Source organism: Gekko japonicus, unplaced genomic scaffold (assembly GCF_001447785.1).
Source record: "Gekko japonicus isolate JY-2015 unplaced genomic scaffold, Gekko_japonicus_V1.1 scaffold1684, whole genome shotgun sequence".
NCBI classification, from domain to species: domain Eukaryota; kingdom Metazoa; phylum Chordata; class Lepidosauria; order Squamata; family Gekkonidae; genus Gekko; species Gekko japonicus.
In genome coordinates this window covers 370,859-382,844 of record NW_015168705.1, presented here as the reverse complement: position 1 = coordinate 382,844, position 11,986 = coordinate 370,859, and the positions used below count along the sequence as shown (strand labels likewise).

Sequence of the window (11,986 nt, the reverse complement as noted above, 5' to 3'; positions counted from 1 at the left end):
ATCTTTGCCTCTCTGTCTTTCTAAGATGCAAATGCCTGCTTCTCTTTCCCAGATACAAGTGTATGTTTCTGCACTGGCTGAAGACAGCAGGGAGGGGTCAGTTGACTAGGCCTGAAGGTCAGTTGTTTGTTAGAGAGAACAAGGACTCCAAAGACAGGAAGTGGTGGTGGCTACAAGCATGGACGGCTTCAAAAGGGAATTAGTTAAGCATATGGAGCAGAGGTCCATCAGTGGCTATTAGCCACAAGGTATGGATAGGGACTCTGGGGCAGGTGATGCTCTGTCTTCTTGGTGCTTGGGGAGGGCTTCTAAGGTCCTGACCCCACTGGTGGACCTCCTGATGGCACCTGGTATTTTTGGCCACTGTGTGACAGAGTGTTGGACTGGAGGGGCCTTTGGCCTGATCCAACATTGGTGTCTCTTATGTTCTTATGTTCTTATGACATACCCACTGAGAACATGCAGTTTCTGAAGACCAGATAAGGCCCAAAGCAGAGTCCAATCTGTGACCAGGGCACTTGCAACATGTGTAAAACATGTAATTGTGTGTGTTCATTCTGATGCACTATGGTGCCATAGACAAGCTGTTTTGCAGCAACAGTGAAAACGCCAACTCCATGCTGGGGATTACTAGGAAAGAACATTTCTGAGGTGCTATTGTGTATGTGCATGTGTGTGTGAACATACACTTCTCTGTGTACCTCCTGCTTATTTGCTATTTTCCCCCAAATAAAGATTTGGACTTGGTTCTGTTTCCATCTTTAATTTCTAGAAAACTCTCCATTCCAGTAACAAAACACTACAGATATTTGAAGCCCCGGATGTAGTGATAATCACAAGCATAGGTGGCTTTTAAAGGGGATTCAACACATTCAAGGAAGATAGGTCCATCAGTTGTTACTAGCCATGGTGACTAAAGGAAACCTCCATGTTCAGGGGCAATACACTTCTGAATAGTCGTGCTAGGAGGCGACATTGAGGGAGGCCTTAGCTCCTATGCCCCTGTTGTTGTTCCTCCAGAGTAACTGGAGGGTCACTGTGTGAGACAGATTGCTGAATTAGATGGATCCCACTGTTCTGAGCTACCAAAGTTCTTATATTCTTACATTCTTATTTATATCAGCCAGTATGGTTCAATTCGGGAGCTGCGGTGGCTCAAGTGGTTAAGACGCTGAACTGCAGGCTGTGGAAGGTCAGTAGTTCAGCAGTTCGAGACTCGGGTGTGCTGCATGATGGAGTGAGCTCCCGTCTCTAGTTCCAGCTCCTGCCAACCTAGCAGTTCGAAAGCAAGAAATTGCAAGTAGATAAATAGGTGCCACTTCGGTGGGAAGGTAACAGCGTTCCGTGCGCCTTGGCGTTTAGTCATGCCGGCCACATGACCACGGAAATGTCTTCGGACAGCGCTGGCTCTTCGGCTTTGAAACGGAGATGAGCACCGCAACCCTAGAGTCGGATTCGACTGGCTTTCGAGCAAGGGAACCTTTACCTTTACCTTTATGGTTCAATTCACAGCTACTTTTATTACTTTCTTCTGTGGTTGTTATTTCCCATAAAGATACCAATGGAAGGTTTACCCTAGCAAGGTGAACAGAAGGGAGCACAGGCCCTGGCAAGAGAAGGATAAGTTACAAATAGGCAAGCAAAAAGAGAATTTGAGGAACTGATTGATTTGAGGAACCAGTTCCTCTGGACAGCCAATAACAGGGCATAGAGGCTGAGGCCTTCCACGCTTGGCTCTGGGATTCAGCAGCTTAGTGCAATTTTTCTCAGTGGTCACTGGGGGGGGGAGGTATTTTTGAATTTCCTGCATTGAGCAGGGGGGTGGACTAGATGACCGTGGAGGTACCCTTCCAACTCTAAGATTCTATGCGGAGGTTCCCCTCAGTCACCATGGCTAGTATCAGAGGTTGATTCAGGGGGGATCGCGGGGGATCACCATTCCCCCGGGTGAGGTGCAGGGGGCGGGGCACACGATGAAGCTCCGCCCCCTGCTTCCGGCCGCCCTGCTTCCGGCCCTCATTCAGCCAGGAGGAGGCAGGAGAAGAGGGAGGGTAAGTTGCTTCCTCCCTGCCTCTTCCCACCCCTGCCTGCCTGGAGCCAGGGAGGGCCTTGGCGGGGCTTCCTTGCACTTCCGCCGGCCTTTCAGATCCACCGCTGGGCCCCTGATGGGGCTCGGCAGTGGAGCTGCAAGGCCAGCCGCGGTGGCTGGGACCATTGGGGCGGGGGGCTTCGCGGGGCTTCCTCACACTCCCGCCGGCCTTGCAGGTCCACCGCCGGGCCCCTCATTTTAGCTCCACCGCCGAGCTCGTCGGGGGCTCAGCAAGAGCTGAAACCAAGGCGGCCGCCAGAATTGTTGGGGGGAGGGAGTGAAAACAAAGTATAAATGCCTGGATTTTCTGTGTGTTTTCCATAGCAATGTGGTCATCTGCCCCCATGCTTGGTTTATAGCTGTTTTGGTTTATAGCTGGTCTTGGTTTAGATAGATTCATGGGGGATAAGTCTATCAATGATACTAGCCAGTTAGCCTCTCCTCCACACATGCACTAACTGTGGGAATCCAACCCAATGCTTAGATTAAATTCCTGTCCAAAAGTGGAGGGTGGGAGGGTAAATGACTGGCAAGTTTTCCAAAAACAAGAATTTTTGTGTCTGAACAAGTGTGCGTGCACACAAAAACTCACCTTGAATAAAACTTTGTTGGTCTTAAAGGTGCCACTGGATTCAAACTTAGTTCAAGAATTTATTGAGCACCTAAAAGCCAACGTAGTTTTGTTAACAAAAGTTCACAGTGAGGATCCACTTTTCCAGATCTTGGGGGGGGGGGCAGTTAAGTGATAGAGCTCATGCTCTGCATGCAGAGGTTCTTGGGGTCAAACATGGCCATTTACAAGTAAACAAATCTCAGCCCAGAGGGCTGGGAATGACCTGCAGTGGAGACCCTGGAATCCAGTGCCAGTCAAAGTAGGCAATGCTGGGCTAGCCGAGAGGGACCAGTTAAATGGCTCCATATATTTATTTATTTATTTATTTATTTATTTATTTATTACATTTCTAGCCCGCCCTCCCCAGAGGCTCATATAGCCAGTATCTTCCAGGCAGAAATCCTATGCTCACTCACCTGTGGGTGAACTCTGCTGAGCCATACTTCTGAGTAAATATGTCTTTGATCAGCCTGAATATCATCAGCAAATCTGATCTCCACTTTGAAGAATAAAACTCTCTATCGTTATGACCAGTACAATAATTATCAAAGCAAAGTCAAAATGGCGTTTTCCTTATAGTGGTGCTGTGTTTGCTTATTTGTAATTTTTTAAAAAAACATTATATCCCGCTTTTCCTCATGGTTCAAGGCAGCTTACAATAACTGTTAAAACATTCTCAGTTAAGATAAAAAAACAAAATGGCAAACCCCAAGTCTCTCTCCCCACTCCCCCCCTTAAAAGATTCCTGCCAATTCAAATTCCTTCAAAAGCCCTGGCAAACAGGCAGGCCTTGCAACGTCTCCGGATGATCTCCAAGGAGGGGGAAGCAAAATGGCAGCTAAATAAGACAAAAAAATTAAAAGAAGATAAGCTGCTTTTTGAATGTTTGGAGAAACCTATGCCGAAAATTGAAAGAAAAAGAGGGAGCAAATGTAGTCCTAGAAGCCTCCAAGTTTTGTGGCAAAGACTTGGCTTAAAAGGCACGGATCCATTAAAAAAGAGCCTGAATTTGCAGTATCCTATGTTTCTATACGTGCTTCTTTTAGCCCTGGGAGAGTATACCAACAGGCAACAGTAAAATAATTCAAGCAGCAATCACCACCAAACAAGAGAAAATAAAACTTGGTTTACATAGGAACCTTCATCCATATGTTCTCCCCATAAGATTGATTTGCAGCTTTTCCTAAATATTGCCATTCAACATAAATAAATCTTTTTTAAAAACCTATTATGTTTTCAGTTGTGTTGTTGGAAGACTAATTGAATAAACTGCAGCAAAGGAAGTTTCATCTAAATTTACGAACTTCCTGATGGTGAGGTGTGTTTAACACTGGGGCAGTCTCCCTCATGAGATGGTGGATTCTTCATCATTGGAGGTTTTAAAGTATCAGTTGGATACCTACTTGTCAGGGATATTATAACTGTAGTTCCTGCATTGGCGGGGATTGGGCTAGATAACCCTGGTTGTACCTTTCAGCTCTGAGATTGAATAAGTCTTGTTATGTAACAAACAGAGGGAACTTACCAAGAATTGACTGAACTGACTTCAAAATAGGGAGATCAGAATTCTTTTGGACTGAATGGAACTCTTCTTGATAAAGTGTTTATCTCATCAAGCAGATAAGGAATAGGGGCGATGAGCAATGTAGTGAAATAACCTGGCAAAATATCATGAGTTGATAAGTAACTCGATCATATTAAAGGTTTGGTAGAACCGTTTAGGATGTGCTAGAAGGTATCAGTAGCCTGCCCCCCACTAAGCTAGCTCTGGACTCCGAAATTTCAGGTGAGGAGCATGAAAAGCCAGAAACATGGCCTGAGGGAGAGCAGGAAACTCTGGGAGAGTTCCATTTCAGATCCTTGGGCAACTAAGTGCTGGCCCAGGACCAGCGACAAGCCCACTGGGATCCACCTCTACTCAGCAGGAGCAGCGGAAGCAGTGGGCTCATGCTGAACTACAGTGCCAGGCTTGCAGTCCATGGTCACCTCTTGGGACAGACCTTGGTTCCAATGAATGTACTCCTTTGCAGGATTCTAGCTCCAGTAAAGCTGGACACTATTAGTCCCAAGTGCTGCTTGCAGAGCAGGTAGAGCTGCTTCCCTCTTGGTCTGTTTAAGGCTTGGGCTGGGAGGGGAATCTTCCTGGATCAACTGGTCCACCAGTCATAAAACTAGCGCTACCAGCTCTGCAAGCCTGGCCATCCCAAGGGCCAACAGTCTGGTCCCACTCAAGGAAAACTCACTAGCCCTAACATCAGGGTATAGGACACAGTCCATCCCAATTAGGAAGCAGTTCTCAGTTGACGGGATGTTGGACTGTGGCAAGAGCTAAACTACCACATTAAAGGGCATAAAAATTAGTCATGCAGCAGTCATGTTGGACTGTGGTAAGAGCTAAGCGACCACATTTTTAAAAAATAATCTTCTTACTAATTTTCCAAAAGCTACCACGTTAAAAGGCATAAAAATTAGTCATGCAGCAGGAAAATCTTTGTTGATCTTAAAGGTGCCCCTGGACTCAACTTTGTTCTATTGCTTCAGACCAAAGTGGCTACTCACCTGTTTGTACTTTCGTCTGTCAAGTCTGTTGCTCTCCAGTACCGTCTTTCCTGTGAAGACTGTTGCTGAGAGCCTCCCAGCCCCGCTATGCTAATTCTAGAGACTAGCTGCAAATCCAGCAGATAATTCTGTGGCCTCTGTCCCTGATACATAGTCAATATTTGCTCCGTTTAATGGTTAATAAGGAACACTGACCATTATATAAATGTGCTAGATAAAAACTAAAGGCAGGAGTATGTTATACCAGGCAAATGAGCTAGGTTTCTTCAGAAGACTCTGTGAGTATTTATTTTGTTTCATTTATTTAATTACATCTTTGAATTGCCTAATCCCCACAGTTGTGGGGCTCTAGGTGATGTACAAATTTTAAAACAATAACACTGTAAAAATCATTATCAAAATATATGGTTCAGTAATTAAAGATCAAGAGGCGAAATTTTGTGATTCCTTCTCACTATCTTGTCTATGCTGCCTCATGGGTGGGGAGGGGTTAGAGGTGCTAAATTGTTCAGGGGACAGAGATCCAGGAAGGGTGCCAGCCATGATGTAAGTAGGGTTGCCAAGTCGTACCTCATGCTGCGGTGGGGGAGTCCCGGTTCGCTCCCGGAAGTGACGTGGCTGCGTCGGGTGCACCAGGGGTGGGGCCGCAGTCATCCAAGGGGAAAACATAGAGTTTTCCCTCGGATGACCGTGGCCCCGCCCCCGACATGCCTGGCATGGCTGCATCACTTCTGGGTGACATGCTGACGCTGGGCACATCCCGTGCTTTGGGGGTGGGGTTCCCCCCAGGGCCCGATCTGCCGGCGGCGGGGAACGGGCCTCTAAGGCGGGGGTTTCCCCGCCCCCGGGGGGACTTGGCAAGTCTAGATGTAAGCCATCGCTGTCCTCAACCAAACGCCTGGCAGGACATCTCTGCCTTACAGGCCCCTGTGGAACTGCATGAAGTCCTGCAGGGCCTTGATGTTTTCTGGCAGAGAGTTCCACCAGGTCAGGGCCAAGGCCAAGAAGGTCATAGCCCTGGTCGAAGACAGCCGGATATCTCTAGGGCCGAGGACCCACCAGCAAGTTGTTCTGTGAAGAGTGGAGCGTTCTCCTGGGGGTATACCCGAGGACATTGGTCCCAGACCTCTCAAGGCCTTAAAGGTCAAAACCAAAACCTTGAACTTGACTCGGTAATTCACCGGAAGCCAGTACAGCTGGCACCGCACAGGTCAAATATGTGCAGTCTGTGGTGTCCCTGTCAGGACTTGTGTTGCCGCATTCTGGATCAGATGGGACTTCCAGGTCAGTCTCAAAGGCAGGCCAGCGTAGACCGAATTGCAGTAGTAACATATGCTATTCCGGAGTTTGAGCTACCACTATTTATTCTCTCTGCAAAATACTTTATGTCTGTCCATTCCCTTTGTCAATCAAAGCAAAACTACTAAGTCTATCAAAATTTATAGCTTAATTCTGTCAATCAAAGCAAAACTAAGTCTATCAAAATTTATAGCTTAATTTATACCTTAGGGCAAATACACTGCTTTATCATGTAAGAAGCAGAAGTCTCAGATCACAGTAGCATGGCAATTTCTCCCACATATAGAACTTTATTACCAAACCGTCTACAAAAGGGGGAACAACACAGCACAGATGAGCCTAATCCCAAAAGTATACCGTAAAAACATTTTGTGAAGGCAGATAAAATGGTTTCCTTTGCTGTGCAGAAGGTCAACAATATCTTATCCAAAACAGTTATTTCTGGCTTCAAAGAATGTGGAATATTTCTTCAGAGTAATGTAGATCTGAATGCCTAAAATCTGCCACGTGGGATACAATTCAAATCCCATTACAATCAATGGCAGATTTCAATTTATTCTAAATTTTGCCATTAAAGATTCAATTTCTGAAATAAAACAATGCTGAAACTACCTTTGGGCAAAAGATAATGCTCTACAAATCTGCCTTAAAATGAAAATAAAATATTATTTAAAAATATGGTATAACTTTTCTAAAATATGTGAACTAACCATGTTGATGAAATGGTAAACTGTCCCAGGCAAACAATTTGACAGAGTATCTTGATATTTTTTTTAAAAAAAAAAGTTAAAACACCTAAAACCATTTTAAATGAATTCTAATATCAAATTTCTTTGCAGTATACAATTGGTTAAAATTTACTCATCATGTTACTAACAGTAATGATGTACAATGGATTTTGAGTACATGGATCACAGGCCAACATTCTTCTATATGTGTTGTCATTTCAAAGAAGTTAATGAAATAACAGTTCCTAGTGAACTGCACTATTGACTCAAATCCAGTTTTGCTTGTGGAATTGTGTGGAAAGATTAACAGTGTTTTATTCTGTTATGCAGAATCATTTTGTTGCAGAGCATTCACTAATTCCAATGAAGTTCACCCTCTGCCTCTCCTTACTACTAACTGGTCTTCTTCAAGTCCATTGTCATCATGTCCCAGGACATCATGAGGAACAGGAGCACAACGGAGATCAAAACCCACTTGATCATCAACATCACCCTTTGGAAGAAGGGCAGGGAACTGAAATGACGAGCTATAAAAAGATAGTCAAGACTAATGCTGAATTTGCATTCAGATTGTACAAAATCATCACTTCCGATCCTGCTCCCAAAAATGTTTTCTTCTCTCCTCTGAGCATTTCCACAGCCTTTGCCATGCTGACCCTGGGTGCTAAAGCTGAGACCCATCATCAGATTTTCAATGGACTCGGTTTCAACCTGTCAGACATTGAAGAGAATGTGATCCATGGAGGATTTAAACAAATAATTCACACGATTAACCAACCCAGCAATGTAACACAGCTGAATATCGGGAATGCTTTGTTCATAGAAAAGTCACTGAAAGTGCTGCCTACATTCCTGAACAATCTCAAAACCTTGTATGCAGCTGAAGGCTTCTCAACTAACTTCAAGAATTCTACATCAGCAGAAAATGAAATAAACAATTATGTGAAGAACAAAACTAATGGCAAAATCTCCCAAGCAGTTGAGGAACTAGATGAAAGCACGGTCATGATTGTTCTAAACTACATCACTTTCAAAGGTAAGTAATGATAACTGCTAATGAAACTTGACACCAGACTGAAAGATTCAATCAGGAAACAAGAAGGAATTGTCTCTATACCAAGTAAATACGCCTGTATCTTTTTCAAAGGTTTTAACGGTAATCATTAAAAATGCTTATGCAATAGGTAATATTTATTTATTTTTGCGATTTTTATCCCACGCTACCCTGCAGGCGAGCTCAGGGCAGCTTACAACATGTCATAAAACCATAAACAATTCCATACAACACTAATACATTAAAACGTTAATTAAAGCAAGATTAAAATTTTAAGTAAGAAATTCAGAATGTATGTTTCTGAAGAAATGTTTCTGAAGAAATTCAGAAAATATTCCACTAGCAAAAGTATTCAGGGTTCAAAATGATTAGAATTATAAATAAAGCAGTTGGTGATGGGTTTCAAGTAAAAAGTGAAGAAGTGTTGCCAGGTTTCAGCTTCATCATTCGGAATTTGTCTAGAGAGCCATATGCTAAAAGATTTTGGCTTGTATACTACCACCTCTTCCTCTAAGTTACAAAGACTTCCTTGGATTAAAGTGGTTGTTGGAAGAACCTACATTGGATGAAGGCTCAAACACTACTAAGCAGCCTGCTGGATACAACCCTTTCCTTTTATACCGAACATTATTACAATTATAATAATAATTCAATTGATACCCTATCTCACAAGTGGGGTCAATCTACTCAGTGGGCTCACTCTATTCAGTGGGCTCACTCAGCGTTGAGTCACTCTACTTGTTACATGCTCTCCCAATGTCCCTCTACTTCTTCCATTGGTAGTGACATCATTCCATATTTTGCTTGTACACTTACAGACTTTTAACATAGTATTCATGGCCTCTTGCATTTAGTGTCTCATTATGATTAAGCATGCTGCTATCCTGCAATAATACATGAATGTGTGAATTAGCATTTACACAACTTAATGTACCTTCCCCCCACCCCCACTCAGGTGTTTGGGAAGAGCCATTCAAGCCTACATCGACCAGGAACCAAGATTTCTTTGTGGATGCAAACACAACTGTGAAAGTCAACATGATGCACAGAAAAGGTGATTACAGTTATCTCTATGATGAAGACCTGTCTTGTTCGGTGGTGAGAGTGCCTTACAATGGAGATTACTCAGCATGGTTCATTCTACCAGATGAAGGGAAACTGACAGATGTGGAGCACACTTTGACAGGAGAAGTTATGACCAAATGGGGAAAATCTGTAAGGCATGGGTAAGCTTTCATCTTGCGGTCTCTTAAAAATGACTGCTGTATTATTAATAGCTCAGTATAAGATAAGTGAAGGCATTTGTTGTAAAAACACACTGGATCCAGGCCTGTAGCCAGCGGGGAGCGATGGGGGTTGCACCCCTTATACAATCTTCAATGCCCCCACAGACCACAACAGAGCAGCCCCAGGAAGAAAGGACCCAGGAGCTGCACCATGCCTCTCCAGCCACTGCGGGCGCAAGGAATGTGCAGAGCCAAGAGAGCCCTCTCCTCTTTCTCTCCTCCTCCTTCTCTGGCTTACAGAGGTGGGGCCAGCAGTGGTGCCTTCCCAGGCCCACCCCCGCCCAGCTCCCATAGTTGCCACCAGCACTGTCCTTCCTGCAGCACATAGAGCAAGTGAGCGATGTCGGCTGGTGGGTGCTGCCATTGGCGCTGGGCTGATGTGGCTGCACACATGGGCTGAGCTGGCCGTCCTGCTCCATGCCTGGCGAGGCTGGTGCCAGCCGCTGTGGAAGCCCAGCAGCCTGGTGCAGTGCTTCACCAGCTGGTGCCCCAAGTGGATGGAGCACATACTTTTTTTGGGGGGAGGATTAAATAATTTGAAATAATATGAGCAGGTGAAGACATTTTTGTTTCATCTGGCATACCCCAATAATGGTTACTGGCCCTCCTTCTAGTTTTGTTTGGTTATGTGTTTTAATTGAATTATTTTACAATGTTAACTATATTTTAATCACTTAAATATTTTTATGTTCTCTGCCTTGTGGACCCAGATTGGGTGGAAAGGCAGAATAAAAATGTTTTACATAAAATAAAATAAATCAGCATCTTGCATTTGGTGTTCTCTTATGTGTGTCTAGAGTTCAAGGGAGAGGCTCACATCCTTATTGCAGTCAAGAATTGGTGGAAAGTGATTTCTTAAAGGGGTGGTCTTAAGAACACAGCAAATCCTGCATACCTTTGTATGACATATTTTATTACAACATTCCAATAATAATGAGAAGATATGATTTTTCATGTCATAATCTAATTCTTCCTGTATTAGTGTCTGACTGTGTGACATCTATGGGTTGGTGTGAAATTCATTTGGAAGTTGTGTTTCTGATGGTGATTAAAAATTATGACCAATTCCGCAAAAGCAGTTGTTCCACCCTCGGTCTGCCATTTCCCCCGGCTGTACTGCTCAATTTCCCACTATTTGCTGCATGGCCGCATTTTGACCTGCATCTCCCCCCAATTTCCCTCACATTGTTGCCATGAAGCCACTTCAGATTAGTAAAGACTCTTAAATATGACTGCTTTGCTGAAATGTGCAACATGAGAAATCGGGGGGAAATGCAAGTCAAAATGCAGCCGCGCAGCAAATAGTGGGAAATTGAGCAGTACAACCGGGGGAAACAGCAGACCAAGGGCAGAACAACTGCTTTTGCAGAATCAGTCTATGTATATTTCCTGAGGAGGAAATTTGCCTCCCTGCACTTTAGAGCTTGAAATTCCTAAACCAGCAAAATCTAAAGGAAAGTTGTACAGAAAACCTATTCCTTGCTACTCAATGATTATCCTCAAGTTCAGAGGTCATTTCGGGGGGGAACGCAGTTCCCCCAGGTGAGGTGGGGGCGGGGCACACGACGAAGCCACACCCCCTGCTTCCAGCCGCCCCGCTTCCAGCCCTCATTCAGCCAGGAGGAGGCAGGAGAAGAGGGAGGGTAAGTTGCTTCCTCCCCGCCTCTCCCCATCCCTGCCTGCCTGGGGCCAGGGAGGGCCTTGGCAGGGCTTCCTCACACTCCCGCCGGCCTTGCAGGTCCACCACCGGGCCTTATGATGTCAGGGGGTGTGGCATATGCTAATGAGTTATGCTAATGAGTTCCCCTAGCTCTTTTTCTACGAAATGACCCCTGCTCAAGTTAGTTATTCTCTGGCCACGTTCAGACTGGCAATTTGAAGTGCTAGGGAGTCATGGCAAAGAAAACCCGGAACAGCAAATAGGGCAAGATCGCGCAGGCCCCGACAGCGCCTGCCCACGTAAACAGCCGTGCCTATTACCAATGACTGCAGGCGCCTTAGCAGCGCTTGCATTCACACTCAGGGAACTGGAATCAACCCGCTCTACACACGGTTTGCTACCACTTTCACCTGGTATCTTTTAAACTTGGGAGGGAAGCGGCACAAGACGGCTTGAGTACGGCTGGGGGATGCCTGAAAGATGTGCCTATGTGAACCCACCCCTTTAATCCGCTACTGAAATGCTACTGAAACGTTTGGCTGCCAGGCCAAACAGCCAGTCTGAACTCGGCCTCTGATACTGGTAGAAGAAGGAACATAAAGCACTAGGTGAGGAAAGAAACCAGAATACAGTCAGCATAACTGAGATACCAGAAGAAAAATTTTAAAATACCCTAATGGAAATATTTTATCCTGCTG

General features: G+C 44.9%; 1 protein-coding gene across 1 annotated transcript in view; it reads left to right on the top strand.

The window, feature by feature from the left end:
• The first annotated feature begins 7,651 nt into the window (after window positions 1–7,651).
• The window catches only part of LOC107114093 (alpha-1-antitrypsin-like), a 6,136-nt gene continuing 1,801 nt past the window's right edge, over window positions 7,652–11,986 (top strand). Inside the window, exons 1-2 of the mRNA XM_015415519.1 lie at window positions 7,652–8,324; window positions 9,298–9,568. Of these exons, the coding sequence (XP_015271005.1) occupies window positions 7,652–8,324; window positions 9,298–9,568 (944 nt within the window). The remainder of the gene's footprint in view (window positions 8,325–9,297; window positions 9,569–11,986) is intronic.